This window comes from Myodes glareolus, chromosome 14, assembly GCF_982192425.1.
Source record: "Myodes glareolus chromosome 14, mMyoGla1.1, whole genome shotgun sequence".
Classification (NCBI taxonomy): domain Eukaryota; kingdom Metazoa; phylum Chordata; class Mammalia; order Rodentia; family Cricetidae; genus Myodes; species Myodes glareolus.
The window spans coordinates 63,915,005-63,936,703 of NC_142039.1; the positions used below are offsets into that span (position 1 = coordinate 63,915,005).

General features: G+C 38.0%; 2 protein-coding genes across 5 annotated transcripts in view; one reads left to right on the forward strand and one right to left on the reverse strand.

Annotated features, from left to right (window-relative positions):
• Ecm2 (extracellular matrix protein 2) overlaps positions 1-14,691 on the reverse strand; it is a 35,769-nt gene extending 21,078 nt beyond the window's left edge. Inside the window, exons 1-3 of one of the 2 annotated variants that reach the window (XM_048432995.3) lie at positions 14,401-14,691; positions 3,601-3,917; positions 327-515 (exon numbers count right to left, since the gene is read on the reverse strand). In XM_048432995.3, coding sequence (XP_048288952.3) covers positions 327-515; positions 3,601-3,886 — 475 coding nt within the window. In that variant the 5' untranslated portion in view covers positions 3,887-3,917; positions 14,401-14,691. The remainder of the gene's footprint in view (positions 1-326; positions 516-3,600; positions 3,918-14,400) is intronic. The other variant, XM_048432996.3, reaches the window with a different exon arrangement.
• The window catches only part of Cenpp (centromere protein P), a 198,157-nt gene that overhangs the window by 144,831 nt on the left and 31,627 nt on the right, over positions 1-21,699 (forward strand). The window contains exon 6 of one of the 3 annotated variants that reach the window (XM_085699461.2): positions 20,981-21,067. The exons of the other annotated variants lie outside the window; for them this stretch is intronic. Within the exon in view, the coding sequence (XP_085555587.1) occupies positions 20,981-21,067 (87 nt within the window). The remainder of the gene's footprint in view (positions 1-20,980; positions 21,068-21,699) is intronic. 3 annotated transcript variants of the gene reach the window in all.

Genomic DNA, 21,699 nt, shown 5'->3' on the forward strand with positions numbered 1-21,699 from the left:
TACAGACAGACCCAAGTGAAATCCTGAACTAGTTAATAAGTCAGGGTTTATTGTAGGAATTCTGTTGCTGTGTCTCTAAAACCTTATAACATTCACACATGAAATAGAATCAGGTTCAGCTTGACTCAGTCTAAGAATTAGAACTCTAGAGCCACAATCTCTGTGTCCTAAATACATTTTCTAGATAGTTCTGCTTATTGTCACTGAGCTGCTTTTCAAGTATCTTGATGACTACGTTTATAATAATTTATACCTTAATGTAATGATAAAATAAAAGCAAATAGTTAAAGACTATTATCTGTGGTAGTTTGTTTTATATTGTATACCAGCATCAGAACAGATGGGGCAGCATTCTCCTTCTGGCTTAATGGTATAGGGGCACGTCTTGGGGTGACACACAGTTTCATCACAAAGTACTCTTCCATTTGAACAGAGGCAGGTGATGCAGGGCTCAGGAGACCAGACGGCATTGTTGTACATGATCATTCCCTTTACAAAGCAGTGTCCTTTCTTTCCTAGGGGAAAAAGAGAACACTGATTGACTGACTAACTGATGGACAGACAGACTGGTTGATTGAGAGAGAGAGAGAGAGAGAGAGAGAGAGAGAGAGAGAGAGAGAGAGAGAGAGAGAGACTCTATTACATAGTGCTGGCTGTCCTGGAACTCACTATGTAGACCAGGCTGGCCTCAGACTCAGAAGATAACCACCTGCCTCTGCCCCCTGAGTGCTAGGATTAAAAGAGCATGCCACCATGCCTAGTAGGAACACATACTTAAATGTCTTCAGTGATTATCAGAATCCATGAATGGGCAAAAATATAATGCAAAGTCAAAATGATAGAACTACCTGAGAATAGAGATCTGTATACAGTGTGCACAGATTAAATGCCCAACAGACTTGCTGTCTAAAATACTTTTCATTGTTTCTTCTTTTTGCTGCTGAGTGACCTCCTTGTAACTTGACTTTGGATTTCCTGTCTGTCTTGTATCTATCTGTCAAGATAGGCTAAATTTTGGCAATGGACAAACAACCTTCAAAACACAATCATTTCTCATTTACTTAAAACTGTAGAAGTTTGACACGTTGTGACTCAGCTTGTTGGCAGTGTGTTTTCTGTTTTAATTTAAGCCAGTGACTTGTACCTATTGTAGTCCCAACTAAGGAGGCTGAGGCAGGAGGATTTTGTGGTCTAGGATTTTAAGGCAACATAGTGAAACTCCCCATCTCAAAAAAGTAAATCAGATCTACATATGAGAACATGTGGTAATTTGTCTTTCTGAATCTGAATTACCTCAGTATAACTTTTATTTTTAAAGAATTTTTTATGTGTGTTCATGTTTTGTGTGCATGCGTGTATGTGTGTGTGTGTGTGTGTGTGTATGTGTGTATACCACTTGCATGCAATGCTCTCAAAAGTCAGAAGAAAGCATCCCTTGAAACTTTAATTGCAGACTGCTGTTAACCACCTTTTGGGTGCTGGAGACTGAACATGGTTCTTCTCTAAGAGCAGCAAGGGCTCTTAACCACTTCAGCCCCAATATAGTCTTATTTTCTTCTATTTTCTCTTATGTTAATTCTTTTAATTTTTATGTGTTTATATAATATAACTCACATCCATATATATATACATATATATATATGGGTGTGAGTGTTGGTATAGGTTATAAAAATAGGAAAGTAATGGAACACATGTAAAATGAAAGCATAAGAGAGTGCCCTGGGAGGGGGAGGGGCAGAAAGGGGGAAGAGGAGGATCAACAAAAATAGGTTTGAAAGTGCCACAATGAAACCTAATACTTTGTATACTAATTTTTAAATACAACTTTTTATATTTTATTTTTAACTGTGTATTTGCTTGTAGGTTTGTACATATGAGTACAGTGCCCATGGAAACTAGAATAAAATATAGAATCTCCTAAAAATAGAATTATGGGTAGTTGTGAGCTACCCAGTATTATGGGTACTAGGAACCAAACTCCAGCCCTCTGCAAGAGTTCTTCACCACTAAGCCATCTCTCCAGTCCCTAAATATTTTTGAATAAATAATACTTTTCATCAAAAATAATTTTTGCCAGCAAGGATGACTCAGTGGTAAAGGTGCATACCATGGAAGGAGAAAATTGACTTCTTAAGGTTGTCTTCTGACCTTCACATATGTGCTGTGATATGTAGTACCCACATACATGCACATATCTGGCACACACAAATAATGAATAAAAATAAAAATAAATTTTAAAATAAAATATTAAGTATGTGAAATCACATTATGCATGCTAGTTTGGGGGCTTTTAATTTCCTCATATAACTAGGCTAGCTTTTCATTTAACTAAGATATCTTTGTTCTTAACACTGGATGGATGCACTAGTCATTTATATTTTTAACAAATATAGCCTAATTTTTCTTTTTTCATATAATTTTGTTTCTGTTAACTTCATGAAAGAATAAGACTAATGGATTTGTTGAGACAAGGTATGAAATACTGGCTACAGAGGATTATGTGGTGATTTTTATTTTTTGTTTTTTCAAAGTTTTATTTATTGGCAACAATTAAATATATATTTTAATGGTTTTATATATATATAAATATATATATATATATATATTTTAATGGTTTTTTTCTTCCAAACTTGGAAAACTGTTCATCATTAAAAGCTAGTTTCAAAAAAAATAATTAGTTGAGAACTTTGGCAGAATTTACAGTCTTTTCATTCTTTAAAAAATCAGTATCACTGGCGGTGGTGGCACACCCCTTTAATCCCAGCACTTGGGAGGCATAGGCAGGTAGATCTCTGTGAGTTCAAGACCAGCCTGGTCTACAAGAGCTAGTTCCAGGACAGGCTCCAAAGCCACAAAGAAACCCTGTCTTGAAAACAAAACAATAACAACAAAAAGCATCAGTATCCCAGCACTCAGGAGGCAGAGGCAGGTGGACTTCTGAGTTCTAGGCCAGCCTGATTTACAGAGCAAGCGTTAGAACAGCCAGAGCTGTTACACAGAGAAACCCTGTCTTGTAAAAACAAATTTAAAAAAAAATCAGTATTCTGTATAAAATAAATTCAGTGGTTTTTGTTCCATTTTACCTAACAAAACCTTGTGTTGAAACTGTTTAAATAACCCTGTATCAAAGTCATTTGATTGACTTCTACTCTAGATGATGTTATTAAAAGTGAAAGGGGTTTTACTAATTGATACATATATTGTTTGTATTATTAATTTGATCACTTGTACCCATATGATAATTATGATTTTATACTGTGAAATCGGTTTTTCTCAGCAATTTATGTAAGTATTTTCCTTGAATGCTTTTTAATATTTATTTTTATTTTGTATGCATTGATGTCTTGCCTGCCTGTGTGTCTTTGTGAGCATGTCAGATCCCTGGAACTAGAGCCACAGACAGTTGTCAGCTGCCAAGTGGGTTCTGGGAATTGAATTTGGGTCCTATGGAATAGTAGTCATCTTTCCAGCCCTCTTGAATACTTTTAAAAATTATTTTAAAATTTGCGTTTATATATGAAAAGGTAGCACAAAAACTTAATTTCCCCCCTTTGGAGAGTTCAGTTCATGGAGATGTTTTCCCCTCATACATTCTCTTACCTGGTAACACATTGTAACTTGATTCTACCCCAAGAGGACTTAGAAGGGATTCTAAGTTTTCCTCCACACTGTAGTCAGAGTTGGTAATGGGTAATGTAGCTTCTGCTGCAGCAGCAGTTTGCTGATTTCCAAGCTGCTTGTTTGCTCTGTGGTGGAGTGAGGAGCTTTTCCTGAGTCTTCTCTGATGTATCCTCCTCCTCTGCTTTCCAGTACCGTGTTCACTTCGTTCACAATCAGTTTGGAAAATGATAAGCAGAATGAGACAAAACAAGACTGCATGCTTCATGCTTGATTCTTTTTTTTTTACCAACAAACTTCTAAAAGGAAACAAAATTTCAAGTTAGTAGTGACTACATTTTTACTTCAGAAAATTGACCTAGTTGGCTTATGAAGCAGCAGGCAGGCTTTTGGGAGTAGTATCAGTGTGATTGATGTGTGGTCTGAATTGGTCAATATTACTGCCCCATCAGATTTTGGAATATCTATCTCTAGACAAGATCTGAGCCAAGATTTTCTATAAAGTGTCAAATAGTAAATATCTAACCCTTTTTAGATTTTTCTCTGTCCTAATTATTCACTTATTTACTGTAATCTTGAATCCGCCATAGATGTAAAATGCAAACGCCTGCAGCAGCAGACCTCTGTTCCCCAAAGTGCTGTAGAGTTTGGGCAGCTGCTTCTCACTACCTATCTGCTAGAGTATCACCCACACCTCTTCTGTTATGTTCATTGCTACTTGTGCTCTTTTTTTTTTCCCCCTGGGGTGTAGTGCATGACTATTCTTTATAAAAGTGACTGTGAAATAGCATTTTTTTTATTTTTAGAGTGTGTTGGGGAGGTGTGTATGTGTGCACCTGTGCATATCAAGGAACGAGATCAGCACTAGGTGACTTCCTCAGTCGCTCTCCACCTTATCTTTTGAGACTGGGTTTCTCACAGAACCCAGAGCTTACCAATTGGCTCTGCTGGCTTGCCAGCATCTGGAGATCTGTCTCACCCCCAACCATGCCCTTAGCACGAAGGTTACAGATGTGAGATTTCCTGCTTTTGCAATAAGCACTTTACCCACTGAGCCATTTCCCCAGCCCTGAACTTTTTATTTTTCAGGGAGGGTAGTGCTTTACATGTGGATGAGTGTGCATATAGGCATATGGAGGTCATCCTCAGGAATGCTGATCACCTGCTTTGAGACAAGGTTTTTCATTTGCCTGAAGTTTACCACTAAGGCCAAATTGCTTAGCCTTTGAGACTCAGGGATCCATCTGTCCCCACCCCTAGTGCTGGGATTATAGGAACATACCACTGTATCCTATTTTTACGTGGGTTTTAGGCACTCTAACACAAGGTTCTCACACTTAGAAGGCAAGTGTTTAACCAAATGAACCTTCCTTTTGGCTCCAGAACAAGTAACATAATCAAGACTAGTTCAGCTCCCTGTGTGTAGTAAAGCTAAAAATGAATTTAAGAAATAGTGTTTGTTTGTTTATTTGTTTTGTTTTTGATTTAACAGCAGCATTGTGACAGATAGGCTGGTGCACCTCCACACACAGTAACCACAAGAGTTGCCTTCAGAGAGTTCAAACTCAGTGAGGCCTTCCAGGCAAGGCTGGCATTTTCCACAGCCTCTCAAGTCAGCAGCTGAGGCATCTTTAGTGCTCTCCTTCACCTTGGCCTGGAAGCCTCCCATTGCCCTCTGCTTGAGTCTCCTCGTGGTCAGCATTCCCAGAGATAAAGAACCTCTGCACCAAGTCTAGCATCCCTTCCTTGTAGTAACTCACAGCGTTAGCAGTAAGAGGCACTTACTTCATATAGTAATTGCCAACCATAGGAAGCTTGCATGTAGCAGTAACTCATAGTGAAATGTAAGGTTTTCTTGTAACGCTCTAGGATGAGGACTCTCTCACCTCCACCAGTTCTCTGGGGTTTTCTAGTGCTCTGGAGTGTAGTGGCACAATACCAGTAAACAAAAGAGATCCAGGACTCCAGGAAGCTATTACTCTACCTTTCAATAAAACCCTTGATTGCCCTTTTAAAAATATCTAGATTGTAGATAAATAACATTCTATAGTCTCTAGAGATGTATTTTTAATGAGAAACAGGGCATAGTTGCTGACTTAGCAATTATAAACCAGTATTTGCTGAAAATTCATTTAGTCTAAACAGGAAAAAGTAAAATAATTTTTTTCAAAAATATAGAAAATCTTGTTGAATCTACTTAAAAATCTTCTGTAACCAGTCAGGTTTCAGGTATAATATCAATCTATAAAATTAAGATTGTTTCTGTATGATTTCAAAAAATAGAAGCTAAGTCACACTGTCATTTTGTAATAGCATACAATGTGAATTACTGGGAATTCACATTCCCAGTGGTGGATAAGGTGTCTGCTCTGAAAAAGGATCTCTGAAGTGCTGCCGAAAGAAATGGAATGAGGCCTTTATAATGAAAATGTTTACCCTATATATGGATCAGATGGCCCAGGGTTGCTAAATTCTTAGTTCTCCCCAAATTGATCTACACACTTGTCACAAATCTAGTCCTAATTCTGCCAGCTGTTTTGGCAAAAATTCACCATCTGGACCAGGCATAGTGGCACACCTATAATCCAGTCCAATGCAGGAGGTTGAAAATTGGGGTCAGTCTGGGTGACAAAAATTGTAGCTTATGGTAGAATTTTTTAAAACATGTATGACACCATGGATTCAATCTCTCGTTCTTTTTAAAAAGGCAAAAGAAGGGCTGGTGAAATGGCCTAGCAGGTTAAGGTGCTCGCCACAAAACTTAACATCCTTGGGACCCACATAGTGGAAGGAGAGAAATAACTCAAACATTTCCTCCTACCAGCACATGTGCTCTGTGGCGTGCATATGTATGCACATTCACATGCACACATGGTAAATAGTAAGTGTAATTTTAAAAATTAAGAGCTGGAGAGGTGCCTCAGCAATTAAGAGCACTAGGTGTTCTGAAAGAGGACCCAGGTTCGATTCCCCAGCATCCACAAAAGACATACATGCAAGAAAGCACTCATAATTAATAAATAAATAAATAAGCCAGGTGGTGACACATGCCTTTAATTCCAGCACTATTAACCTAAAAATCAATCGAACAGTCGGGCATTGGTGGCACACGCCTTTAATCCCAGCAGTGGAGAGGCAGAGGCCGGCAGATCTCTGTGAGTTCAAGGCCAGGCAAGTCTACAAGAGCTAGCTCCAGGACAGGCTCCAAAGCCACAGAGAAACCCTGTCTCGAAAAACCAAAAACAAAAAAAGAAAGCACTCATATAGATAAAAATAAATAAATTTAGTTTTTAAAAAATTAAAAATGAAATTATAAAAAAGTTTCATGATATGAAAAATCATATGAAATTGAAATTTTATTGTTTCAATATAAAGTTTCATTGGAATATAGCATCTTTCTTTCTTTATGACTTTGTATTGTTTTGTATTTTGTAGTTTGTGACTTTGTACCACAAGCCAAGATCAGGCCTGCAAGACATATAATTTGTACTCAAGATCATAAGTTTTTATTCAAAGCTTAGAACAATGTTTCTTAATTGGGGATGATTTGTACCCCAGGGGATATATAACAATGTCTGACACATAGACATTTTAGTCATCATGGTTGGGAACAGCTCTACAGGTATCCAGTATGAAGAGGCAGAGAGTACTACCAATCATCCTACAGGGTACAGTCTTCCGCAACAAAGAGTTAGCTGAGCAAAATATTGGTAGTGCTGAAGTGGAACAACCCTGATTGGGAGTTACTCTAGGTTTTAATTATAACACTGAAATGTTATTATAGACTAAACATATTGTATTTTAATTGAATGGAGTCAATGGCTAGTTATGAAAAGGAAGAGTGAGAAATTAGTTGTAGGTTTCATATGATAGCCTCCTTCTTAAAGTTTTTCTCCTAATTCCAGACTTACTTTTCACTTTATCTGTTTCCAATTCTAGTATATAAGCATGTCAGGGAGGAATAGCCTAAATGTGTTATCCTTCGTTTGAATATCTGGCATGTGGCAGTAATGTTGATGTCATTGTCCGTATCAAGTATGTAGCTTGTATATTCCAAAGAGTTTGGTTTATGGTCCCCCTTCAGGTTGATGTTTCTTTTCCCATTTCTGAGAACTGAGCTCGAGATCTTTCCCATTCCAGATGACCACTCTATCACTCGACTGACACCTACAGCCTTTTCTTCACACTGAGACAAGTGTCTCTTTAAGGTATCAATATGGCCTCAAACTTGAAGTCCTCCTGCCTCAGCCTCCTAGGCAAAAGCATGCACCACAGCATTTCGGTGGTGCTCAGGTAACCCTGTTGTTCCTTAGCATTCTACATGGGTCAAGTGCTGCTTCACTATATACGGCTCACTTTGACTGAGTCTCTGACATCTGCATTTATTTCCACTGGTAGAGAATTCAGTATCCCCTTCCTCACTATCTTGTCCATATAATACTGTTGGAAGGTTCTTCCTTTGGCCAGGCTTGTCCACAGTTTTCTTTTTAATTCATTTTTTTGTTTGTTTGTTTTGTTTGTTTTTCGAGACAGGGTTTCTCTAGCTTTGGAGCCTGTCCTGGCACTAGCTCAGTAGACCAGGCTGCCTCCCAAGTGCTGTGACTAATGGCATGTGCCACCACTGCCTGGCAAATTCAGTGTATCTTTCATAGCCTCTTCTAGATACATATACTCATATATATTTAAACATCTATTATATATAAATGAATTTATTTATTTAAACATAAATGGGAACAGTCTATATATTATATCCCAACCTCTTTCATCCCAGTCAGCAAGAAATTCTTAGCATGTGGGAACACATGTCAGTAGGTTCAAAAATAGTCTATTTAGCCCGTTTTCATCTTGTGAATTACTTAACAAATTTGGTATCTGTTAGTTTAATATTTCTCTTAGTCTTTTTTTTTAAAAAAAAAAACAGGTTTCACTACTGTCTAGGCTGTTCTTTGCTGTTTTATGTAGCTGAAGTTACCCTTGAATTCCTCATCTTTCTGCCTCTCCATCCCACATGTTGTTACATGTACATGTAGGTATACATCACCATGCCTGGCTACTCAGGAACATTCTTAGTCACACATCTTTTGGAAGCATTTTTATATTCTTAATTTTATTTTCAAATTTACAAATAAATTATTAGTAGAGTCTCTTTTTTAGCTTACCATTTTGCCTCCTATGTTGCTTGGCATTTATAAATTAGATTGGTCAAGTTTATTAATCAAGGTTAAAGCTATGTTATATGCCTATCCAGCTTCAGAGTTGTCTTATTTCCCTGGCGCTTTCATCATTAGGTTGAGGCTTTCCTTATCTTCATTAGTGCTCCAGTAAGAGCTTCTTTGTCTATTAAGGTAGCTACTTTCTTTTGGTAATATATGCTTGGCATTTTTGAAGCATTTTGCTTTTAGCCTTTCCATAGTTTACTTTTCATATACTCTTTGGATTTTAATGCAGTCTGACAATCGTTGTATTTGATTGGAACATGCAACCTACTTATGCTTAATGTTATACTTTTACCACTTTCTGAGCAATTCAATGGCTTTAATTCCAGTTACCCCTTCTGGCATAAAAGCTATTTTTATCATATACTTTAATTCTCTATATATGTTAAGCATACCATATATAGAGATTATAGATTATGATGAATGATTGCTTTATTTTTGGGGGCAGGCAAGATGGCTCAGTGAATAAAGGTGCTTACCATCAATCATGGTAACAATAGTTTGACCCCAGGAAATCACACAATGGAAGGTGAGCACTGACTTTCCCAAGTTATCCTCTCACCTTCACATATACAACATTACATACTTGTACAAATACAATAAACAACAAATATATAACAAAGAAGATTGTTGTCATTGCTCTGTATCAAAAAATCAATTAGATCAGACATTTTGAACCTCTTATCAAGATTTGGGCCCCCTGGCCTCATTCACTAGCGCGTTCTCCAGTTATGACAACCTAGAGTACTTCCAGACATTACGAAACAATCTGCATCACATTTGAGAGCCATTTTCTTAGACTCTCTTAAACACTTAAACTTTTTCTTATCATTCTTTCCTGTGTCTCCAGACCTTTATTCAAATTTTCCTTTTCATAAAAAAAAAATCTTACAGTAATTCATTCTGTGCAGTTCTTTTGCAGATCAACTCTCTTCTTTCAACTGAAAATGCTTTCATACTTAATTCTCAAAGTACATGTTTGTTGGGTAGATTCTAGTTTGTTTGTTTGAGACAGAGTTTCTGCCATGCCGTGGTGGAGCATGCCTTTAATCCCAGCACTTGGGAGGCAGAGGCAGGTGAATCTACAAGGCCAGCCTGGTCTACAAGAGCTAGTGCTAGGACTGAGAAAACAAAACAAACAACAAGAGACAGGGTTTTTCTGTAGCTTTGGAGCCTGTCCAGAACTCGCTCTGTGTAGACCAGGCTGGCCTTGAGCTCACAGAGATCCTCCAGCCTCTGCCTCTCCACTGCTGGGATTAAAGGCGTGTGCCACCAATGCCCGACTGTTCGATTGATTTTTAGGTTAATAGTGGCTAGCATTTTCAAGATACCACTCCTATCTTTTTGTTTGTATTGATTCTACTTTTTGTTTTGTTTTGAAACAAGGTCTCCTAGAGCCCAGGTTGATCTCAAACTTACTGATAATCATGGATGACCTTAAATTTCTAATCCTTTTTCCTAAGGCTTTTCGCGAGATCACAGGAGTATGGCACCATGCCTTCCTTTGTTGGTTGAACTGAGAAGTCATAACTCAAACCACTTCCTTAAAAATAGCATTTTTTCTGACCATTCACATAGAAGACATGGTTCCTCAATCTTATTACATTTCAGATTCATGATACAGCATGAATGCATGCTGTTTGGGTTTTTTGTTTGTTTGCTTGATTTTTGAGGCAGGTGTTCTTTGTATAGCTTTGACTGTCCTGGAAGTAACTCTGTAGACCAGGCTGGCCTTGAACTCACAGAGATCTGCCTACCCTGCTTCCCAAGTGCTGGAATTATGCTGATTTTTTTGGGGTCAGATTTGGGTTGTTTTGTTTTGTTATTGTTGTTTTTAAGCCCTCATGTGTCTATGCATTAGCACTTTACTCTTTTAAGAACTACAGTCATTTGTGTGATAACTTTTGCATCATGTCTTCCATGTCACTCTTTTTTTTTTTGTATTTTTGGTCTTTTGTTGTCACATGATTCATTCTCACAAGTCTAAGTGACGTGGCTTATTAATACTCTCTTCAGTTGTGGCTTATGCTTTAATAAATTCATCTGTTGTCCTCTTTATTTCTTTTACTGTATTTTTAGTTTTCAGTAAACTATTTTTATTTTCAATTCTATACTACAGTTTTTGACGTCATATTCTACTTTTTGAATATTTCATCATGCTTGTCTTTAAGTCTATCTGAAGATCAGGTTTTCAGAACCCTCTTTTTGTTTGTGCTTATCATCTTTCTTTAGAACTTTAGCCATGTTCTTCCAACTCTTCCTTTCATGCCTTTTGAATTCGTGCCAGATATCATATAAACACTCATGAAAGATTAAGACCTGGAGTAATGTATGTTCTGTCTAGAGAAGGTTTTCACATTTTGAGTGTGGTGTTACAGACACTATCAATAATACATCAAGTGATTTGAAGCTGGATGTCACTGTATCCAATATCATCACACTGTGGGTCTTATTTTGATAATGTCACAAGCAGGAATTTCATTGCCCCTACTGCTGTCTCTAGTCTTTGTTTTGTGTTTCTCCCCAGCCTTGTGAAGCTATTTTAAAACTCTATTAAACTCTCAGCTACCTCTTTTGGAATCCATAGATGTTTGCAGAAACAAAGCAATTTCAGACCTGAGTCAGTCTGGATTTCAGTCTTATTCCAAATACTGGTTCTGTTTTTTAATCTTATTTGTTCTCAGCAGATGAGTAGATCCATTTTCCTTGCCAGAGAAAGCGCCTTCAGATACTGTTAGTTCTTTGCAAAAATATGGATTACTTTCTCTAAGATGTGGTAAAAAAAAAAATTGTAAATCTTAAAAGTCTGAAAACATCTTGTTTGGTTGAAACTAGAATTATAGCTTCAAAATAATTTTTCCCTGAATACTTTTCAGATACCAGCTGATTATTTTTCTTCTCTTTCATTCTTTGTTTTCCTTTGTTACTGGGACTTGCTGTATAACTGGCTAGCCTAGAACTAACAATGTAGACTAAGCTGACCTTAAACTTGTGGTGGTCCTCCTGCCACTGCCTCCAAGTGTTAGAATGACAGGTGTTAGCTACCATACCCAACTTGGTCCATTCTTGAAGTATTGTAGAGAAGTGAGTCAGTTCTCATCCCTCTGTAGGAAGCATTTTTATTCTACCTTCCTGTAGAAATGTTCTACTTTTTAGTATGTCTTTAACATTTGTAAGGTTTGCTATGAGCAATAACATTGATTTTTTTTTCCTTCTTAAAATTCTTTAAACCCTAACACTTCCTTTCTTGTCTGATGAACTCTGTGCTTAATTCTTTTCCATGCTTATTCAAAGATTTATCCCACCATTCTCCATTTCTTACCCAACACTAGGAATGAAAGAATGAAGCCTAGGGCATTAAAGATGCTAGCCAAGAACCATAACACTGAACTACATCCCCAGCCCCATTCTCCATCTTTAAATTTATTGTCTTCCCTTGAATGACTTTCCAGTTTCTGCCTTATAAGGAGCTCTTCTTGTTTCCCAGTGCGTGTGTGCACGCACGTACGTGCGCGCACATACACACACACACACACACACACACACGTTACTAACGTATCTTCTATTTTCTGTTGTTTCTAGGAACTTGAGAGACTAGAAGGCACAATGTATATTTGGCTTCTTCTCTTGAATCTCAGTAGTTCTGTATGTAGCGTTATCTAATAAAATCTCCTAAACCAGGTTTTTACCTGGTTTCACTCTCATGGGCTTGCCCTTGAATCATCTGAACTCTGTAGCTAACAACCTTGGAGATGTCTTGATGTCAACTCCAGCATCAAACTTTGGTGCAGGGTATTTGTATAAGTACTCCAATCATTTGAAAATAATTATTTTAGGTCATTGACATTAAGTCATGTTTAAAGTTTCATGATCTGCTTTAGTTTCAGAAAAACTAGTTTGCAGAATATAAAGAAGGAACAAACTTATTGACAACTGAAGTCAACCTTTTTTTCTTTCTTTCTTTCTTTCTTTCTTTCCTTCCTTCTTTCTTTCTTTCTTTCATTGATTGATTGATTTGAAACAGGGTTTTTCCATAGCTTTGGAGCCTGGCCCCAACCCACAGAGATCTGCCTGCCTCTGCTCCCTGAGTGCTGGAATTAAAGGTGTGCACCACCACCGCCTGGCATGGAGTCAACTCTTATAGTGAAGTAATGTAGGAAAGCAGGAGCAGTGGCAGCAATGAAGATGTAAGCGGGGTGGGGGGTGGGGACAGGTAACACTGGATTTGCTAGCCAGGCAGTGGTGGCGCCCGCATTTAATCCCAGCACTCAGGAGGCAGAGCAGATGGAAGCTTTATCTTGAAAAACAAAAAACAAAACACTGGATTTGCTAAATAGGGCAGTGGGCCCTGATGGACACACAATATGAACATTTTGTATCGCGTACATGTACAGTGACTTTTTTCTCTTGACAGTCATATGTGTAATATATGAGGGTCATGAAAAATCTAGTTCTGGACCTGAGACTCTCTAGATAATCTTCAGAGATCTCCATGAAGGTGAATTATGCCTTCCCTGGGCCTCCTATAAGCACCCACTTGTCAAGGAATTGAGTGAGTGCTAGGAGAAAATGTCTGCTTAGCTACCTGCCACACTCTCCCAGGATAGCCATCGTGAGACCCCTTCCTTCTTAGTTTGTCTTCCTGTTCCAAATAAACTCATTTTTACTTAATCCTGAAACCTAAATAGATTTGTATAATAGTAAATTGACAAAACTGTCTTACTTTAATCAAACTTAGGATCTAGTTTAAATATATTTTAAGAAATGGCCCTCAGGTGGATCTCTGTGAGTTCTAGACCAGCCTGGTCTACAAAAGCTAGTTCCAGGACAGGCTCCAAAGCTACAGAGAAACCCTGTCTAAAAAAAAAAAAAAAGAAAAAAAAAGAAAGAAAAGAAAAGAAAAAGGAAGGGAGGAAGAAAGAAAGAAAGAAAGAAAGGAAGAAAGAAATGGCCCTCAATACTAATTGATATTCACTGAATATAGAATAAATTTGACTTTTTATTTAATAAGCAACTTTATAATCATGTTTCTAGATACTCTAATCACAATACCACTTTCATCAAGTAATGCTTTTACTTTTTGACCTTTTATATTTATCCAAAAATTGAATATCTATAAACTCTGATTAACTTATTTTCTCCATTAATACTTTTCATTTGTCTTAAGTAAACTTTAAAAGTATCCATAATTTTCAATATTATCTATGAAGTCACAAGTTATCCTTCATGTTATCCAGCCAACTTAAAGAGGAAAATGCTTTAATTAAATATTTATGTTCCTTTAGAACTGAGAAAATTAAAGTTTCAAATCAGTTGATATTCTACTCATCACATAATCCTATCTAAACATATGAAAGTAGTTTATAATTCCTTAACATTTGAAATACTGGGGGCAAAGTCATCCTGAACAGAAACAAGTAAGCAAAACAAAGCATTCGTTTAACTTTTCAGTCTATTAATACAGAGACAATTTTTTTAAGGATTCAACATATTTGCACACAAAATACCCAGATATAAAACCACGCCACATGCTGTAGTAGAAACTTAAGATTTAAAACATGTTTACCTGGAAATCTAAACTAAGTAGGCTTTGCTTGATGTCATTTAAGTCTCCCGCTGAAAGTGAAACAAAACCAGACTCTCTTTAAAAACAAAGAACAGAAGGGAAAGTTGAAAATATTAGCTGACTCCTTAGTCAGATCTAAAATAGCTGCTTCCCTTGGGGATAAATGCCTTCAGTTCTTTGTGTGGAAAAATCAGCCAAAGAAGTAACCAGGGAAAATGGTTTCCAAGGGAAAGTTTTTTGTAAGGCACAGGAAAAGTGGAAAACATCAGCAGGGAGCTCGGGCAGGAGTTGGGGAGACATTTCCTTTGCAGGGAGTCCGGGCGGGGACTGGGGAGACATTTCCTTTGCAGGCTGAAAGACAGAACTAGACTCACACAAGTGATCTGAGACAGATTGGTGGCTTTCCTAGGCTGTTTGCAGGAAAAACTGCATGGTTTTTTAAGTTCAAACCACCCAACATACCACTTAAGATTTGTCAAGCTTGCAGTGGTAGTGTTCTCACTCACGTAAAGGCTGCATGTGTCTCCAGTCATGTTGAAATTGAGTTAAATTTCTCCTTATTGAGGAAACAAAAACTGGTTACATATTAATGCCATTAGAAATTACGTACTTTTAGTAATGATACACGCCTATAATCTCAGCACTTAGGAGGTAGAGGCACAGGGAATTTTCAGATCATTCTAGGCTACATATGGAGTTTGAGCTAGCCTAGGCTACATGAGACCCTGTCTCAAAAATATTGTCTTCATTTATACTTACATAAACACATACATATTTATGCATATACATATATACATACATATTCCTAGCTGACCTGGAACTCAATATGTAGACCAGGCTGGCCTTGAACTCACAGAGGATCTACCTGTCTCTGTCTTCCAGTCCTAGAATTAAAGGTATGCATCACCACAGCTAGATGTGTGTGTGTTATACATATATATGTATATTATATATTTTTTAATGTACAAGGGAGCAATAAGGCTTCTCAATACTTCTTGTATTGATGTGCTTTGGCCTCAGATTACTTCATCTCCCCATAAGCAAGTTAGAAATAGATCAGTGTCAAGCCCAGCACTGCTGACTGTTGGTGCCTGAGTTACTCTATGGAAAAGCCTAGTCAGTATTCAACATAGTACATGAAAGTCAATTGCTATCAAGGCACATAGATATGAAATTTGGAAATAAAAAAATGAAGATTTAACATACTTGCAGATAAGTGATTTGTGTAGTGATTATAGTGAACTCTGAATATCAATTTGGAAAAAAGAAAATAGTGAATAAATGCCTTTAATTTTATTTATTTATTTATTTTTGGGTTTTTGAGACAGGGTTGTAGACTTGTAGTTTGTAGGGAATGCCAGTGGTTGGTGAAAGGCGGGAAGCAGTTTTTCAATATCAGTAATAGTCGATAAGTGTTCATTGACATGTGTGCTATCATCTGCAGTGTGAAATGTTGAGACAGAACATTAGAGGTAGGGTGAATATCATTTTAAAATAATCCAGATAAATATCACATACTTGGTAATCATAAATCACAGCCTGATTTGGAACATGCATGTTGTTTTGCTGAGGGAGGAGAATTGTGTTCGTGGCAAACAGAAATGGTTATATTGAGGACAGCTAATACAAATCAGTGCTGTCTACCCACGAGTCACTTCTAGAAATGCATTATAGGAACATCTTTCTGTGCAGAGATGTGCCTCGGGGTAGTACTTTGAAGCACTCTAAGTGTGGACTTTATAGAAAAACAAAAAGCAACCCAGTTTTATATTTGGAACAGTGAACTGCAGAGCTCTCTGGAAACTAAAGTAAAATTAATACTAGCATGTGATGTTGTCTCCTATATCCCAAGAAGAAAATTGAAATATCCAAAACAATATATGCATTATCTTTTGATATGTATAATTTCACATCTTTCTGGAGAGCAGATTAAAAGGGATAAATAAAAATTGCTAATAGGGCCGGGCGGTAGTGGCACACACCTTTAATCCCAGCACTCGGGAGGCAGAGGCAGGTGAACCCCTGTGAGTTTGAGGTCAGCCTGATCTACAAGAGCTAGTTCCAGGGTAGCTAGGACTGTTTGTTACACAGGGAAGCCCTGTCTCAAACAAACAAACAACAAAAAAAATGTTAATAGTATTTATTGCTAGATGATAAAATTTTAACTTCTCTATGTAATTCATCATTTTGACAGTGTTTTTGCTTTTTATGACCAGATGAGGAAGGAATAACTAATTAAAACAGTATAAACAAAAAAAACTCTTAAAAAAAGATTTTGTGTGTGTGTGTGTGTGTGTGTGTGTGTGTTGCCTGCATATATATCTGTTTACAATGGGCATTCACTGCCCACAGAGACCATAAGAGGACAGCATATCCCCTAAAACTGGGATTACAGACAGCTGTAAGCCATTCTGTGAGTGCTAGGAAATTGAACCCTGCTCTTCTGCAAGAGTAGCCAGTACTCTTAATGACTAAACCATCTTCCTGGTTCCTTAAACAAAAGTAACTCTTTAGTGGCATGGAGGAGGAATAACAATAACTATCATGCTGAGATTGACATGGTTGGAAAAAAACAATTTTCAGATTTCTGAGCCCATGTTCTACAAGTTTGTGGTTTAATGGATGATTACATGAACTTTTTTTCAGAAACTGTTTTAACCACCCTAGTACATGGAAAATGCTGGTGTTATGGTTTTTCCTTCTCTCTCATTATTTTAGGCATAATTATGTCCTAGAACTTGGCTACCTTAGTGCACTGAAAGAATAATGTTTGCCACCAAATACTTTGCAAAAAGTGAATATCAACCATGCCAGAAGGGAGTAAGCCTTTAGGACATTTATTTACTTACCCTGAAGTCACTTAGACTGAGACACCTGAAAGAAGGAGCCTAAGTTGAAAAATTGCTTCTATAAGATTGGTCTGTGGTTATGTCTTTGAGAACTTGTCTTTTGGTTTGTGATTGATGTGAGAAGGCCCAATCTCCTGTGCGCAACACAGTCTCTGAGATAATTTTGGACTGTACAAGAAAGCAAGTTGTGGACTAGGCAGTGGTGGTGCACACCTTTAAGCCCAGCACTTGGGATGTAGAGGCAGGTGGATCTCTGTGAGTTCAAGGCCATCCTTGAAGTAAGTTCCAGGATAGCCAGGACTGTTAAACCAGGAAAGCCTGTCTCGAAAAACAGAGAGAGAGAGAGAGAGAGAGAGAGAGAGAGAGAGAGAGAGACAGAGAGAGAGAGAGAGAGAGAGAGACAGACAGAGACAGACAGAGACAGACAGAGACAGAGATAGAGAAAACAAGTCAATGTTTCCTATATGATTTCTGCCTCTGTTTATGCTTGAATTCCTGTCTTACTCCTTCAGTGATGGATTTTAACCTGGAAGCATACAATGAAATAAACCTCAAGTTACTTTTGATCTTCGTGTTTATCACAGCAACAGAAAGTAAATGACAACAGAAATTGGTGCTAGAAGTGCCGTGTTGCTGTGATGGCCCTGACCATGTTATTTGGGGGAGGAAGGGTAGTGAAGATAGAAAGGATTTTGGAACATTGATCTAGAAAATCTATTGAGTGCTGAGAACTTAATGCACTCTTCTTTGGGAGCTTGGAAAATAATACAGAGAGAAATGCTGACAATGGAGGTCATTGTGAAGTTTCAGAGGAAAGAAAAAATATTTTAGGGATGTTCGTATAGAATCTGGTTGCTGTTTAACTAGAGCTGAAAAATTAACTGATTAACAAGAAATTAATACTAGTGAATTGAGCCCTCTGTGCTTTACTGGGGGAAGCTGGTTGCTGGTTAGCTGAGGCTGAAAAACATAGCTTTGTTTTATTAAGAGGCTCTCACTACTTGTGGAAAGTATTCCCTTAGGGTCAGAATACAGAAGCTATGGTCCAATGGGAGGCCCAGACTGTACATCAAGGTGGCAGCAGAATTTGGCAAATAATGTTTAAGAGTCTCCCACATGGTACTGGATTTGAAGGCATGAAAGGGTCATGTAGGGAAGCTGGTTGGCAAGGTCACTGAAGTCCCTGAAGAGAGGCCAAAAGATGCCAGTGGAAGGTACATTCTCAGTTGCAGTGGAGATCCCTGGATATTGGGGATGCCAGGACTGTGAAATCTACCAAGGGAAGCAGCAGGTGTGAAATAGAGCTGGTCTTAGTAAACTATGTGTACTGTGGATGGCAAAGCTGGAGGAATATATACACCGAAGCCTTTTGCAGCCAAAACATCATGAGTGACTCCCTGATGTCAAACATAGAGCTATAGGATTTGATATATACTGATAGACTTTGGTTTTGCTTAATGTGTTTATTTTTATTCTCTGGTTCTTCTCTTTTGGAGTAAGGAAGTGTTTTTTAGTAAGTATTTTTTAGAAGCCCACAGTTAAACCTCAGAGTGGGACTTTTAAAGCTGTACTGTGATTTATAGTATGATATTAATATATTGGTGACAAGAAAGAAAATATGGCTTAAGGTGATGTTTATGTTCAAGGTGACAAGGAGTGGTACCTACCTGTCAGATACAACTGTCTACTTGACAAAGCCCAGAGTTATCTGAGGAAGTCTCAAATGGGGGGGATCTCCTTGATCAGATTGACCTGTGGGCATGTCTGTGTGGCATTTTCTGTTGTTGTATTTCAAGAGGAAATCTCTATTGACTTAGAAGAATGAACATGACATATTGTTGAGTGACAGACAGGAAATTATAAATGTTGATGCCTTGTAGATATATTAGTAGATATGAAGGCTTCTATATCTAATTAAAGATTGACCATAGTTTTATAGAGAATTTTATGTTATTTTATTCATAATTCTTATAATTCCTGAATATTTGTCTGCTCAGAAAAACAAGGCTTCTTTTATTTTACGTACACAGCAAAACAAAACAGAGAGCTCCTTAAATAACTGTGTTCTGATTTCCTACGTTTTCACTCAATCCCTTTAACTCCTAATTTAATATTTTACACTACTGTTTTATAACAAGGCAGTAGACTCTACTGTATTTGATTCCTTCTTCATCTCTGGAGTTTTCTCCTCCTCTCAACTCCTGTCCTTTCTTCCCCTCTGCTACCTTCTGGATTTTGTCACATCTTTTTTCTTTCTCTCTTTTGTCTTTTACAATCTTTCTGTCTCCTCTTCCAAAATGGCCCCAGAGCCTTGGGTGTAGGAGTTATGTTGTAGATGTATCAGTAGGGACTGTACTCCACAATTCTGCATTTTAATCTGTTGTGGTTTGCTGTAATGGCCTCCATCTGCTGTAGAAAGAAGAAAAGTCTCTCATCTGCAGAAAAGGTAAGGACAACACATATCTATGGGTATAAAGACAAATATTTAGAATGAAGTTAGAGATTTTGCTGGTTTAGTAAGGTATCAGTTGTAGGGTTTTCCTCCAATATTCACTGCTTGCTTGGCCAGATTTCTCTCTTGTTGAACAGGTCTTCAGCCCAGCTAGACAGCTGTTTGGTACCAACAAGATGTCCATGCCACTACTGCATGTCTCCTTGTTATCATTACTAGTCGTTATTGTGGTTCACAGGTGTCATAGCTGGGTAGTACTGTTGGTTGATTCCCTCTTTTGGAAGGCTGCATGGCACCTTCTAGTACCAAGGAAGCTTAGTCCCCAAGAAGAAGGCTTTCAGATCAGTTCCAGCTCAAGAGCTCTGGGTCCTGGTTCTAGGTCCAAACTGCCTGATGTCTTCAGCAATAGGGATTTATCTTCTACTTCTGAGGGACAACCAGGGGCAACAGCAATATATGTCTACATGCCTCTGCCTCTGCCTCCCAAGTGCTGGGATTAAAGGTATGCACCATCACCACCCTGCTTGCTCCACTTTTAAAACAATGTGAGAAAAACTGCGCATGGCACTAATCAGCACTCAGGAGGCAGAGCCAGGCAGATCTCTGAGTTTGTGGCCATTTTGGTCTACATAGCAAGTCCAAAGATTGCGAGGGCTACATAGAGAAATTTTTCTCAAAAATAAATAAATAGATAAAGTAAATGAAAATAGACATTTTCTGTTTGCTCATTGGCAGAATCAGGTACTTACCCAATCCCTGTCATAGCACACTGTTGTGGAATACTCCCTTTGTATAAAGTAAAGATGTCACTTGAATTGGTTTATAAAATGCTGATTGGCTGGTAGCTGGGCCAAAAGTATAGGCAGAACAGCCAAACTGAGGATGCTGGGAGGAAGAAGGGCAGAGTCAGAGAAGACACCAACCGGCTGAGGAAGCAGGACATGTAGAAAATGAGGTAACAAGCAATGAGCCATGTGGCAAAGCATAGATAAGGAATATGGGTTAATTTAACTATAAGAGTTAGGTAGTAATAAGCCTGAACTATTGGCCAAGCATATATAATTAATATTAAGCCTCTATGTCTAACGAGAACCTTTGGGATTCAACCTCAGGGTCCTCTTCAGGGTTCAGATTGGAAGCTACAACAAGCAAAAAGGACTTTTTCTGAGAGTGAATTATCTCTCATGTGCTTTTCTGAATTAGTCTCTTTATTGTTCTGTTTCTATTCTAATTTTCCTGACCTACTTCTAATTCCTCCTAGCTTCTTCTTCTTTTCCAGCCTAAAAACTCTCTCTCTCCCAGGAGCCTCGAAGTGATAAAGAAATTGCAAGAGTTACTTCTCATTGGTCAAAATCACATTTCTAGGGTAAGCAATAGGAACTGAGCCATTGCCATTGCAAAACAAGGGTCCAAAGTTACAAGAGTAAGATCAAGACCAGAGGGCAGGGGTACAGTGTCCAGTGAGATAAACTTTTAGACATAGGTCCTTTGTTAACAAACTGGCAAGCAAAGAATCAGCATGCTTTTCTTAGGGTGCTTTGTGCAGTAATCTTGGTTGGACATCTGCAGGTCTTTGTGTATAGCTGTAAAATTTGAAATTTATGATGTTTGCAAAAAGCCTTTAATTTTGTTTGAACTTGCTCTGAGGTGAAAGTGAGCTAATTGTGTGCAGCTAGAATGAGCCAAAAGGAATAAAGTGGTTTTTTTTTTTTCAAGACAAGGTTTCTCTCTGTAGCTTTGGAGCCTGTCCTGAAACTTACTCTGTAGACTAGGCTGGCCTTGAACTCACAGAGATCTGCCTGCCTCAGCCTCCTGAGAGCTGGGATTTAAGGCATGCGCCGCCACCACCACCCAGCCCAAAACTGGCTTTTAAGTGTCTACAGTCCTCAGAGGACAAATAGATCTAGTTTTGAAGCATGCCCCAGCATATATTCTGTATATCAAAATTATGCAACCAAATGAAAAGTCATCTTCCTGCCCACTGACAGATATATGTGC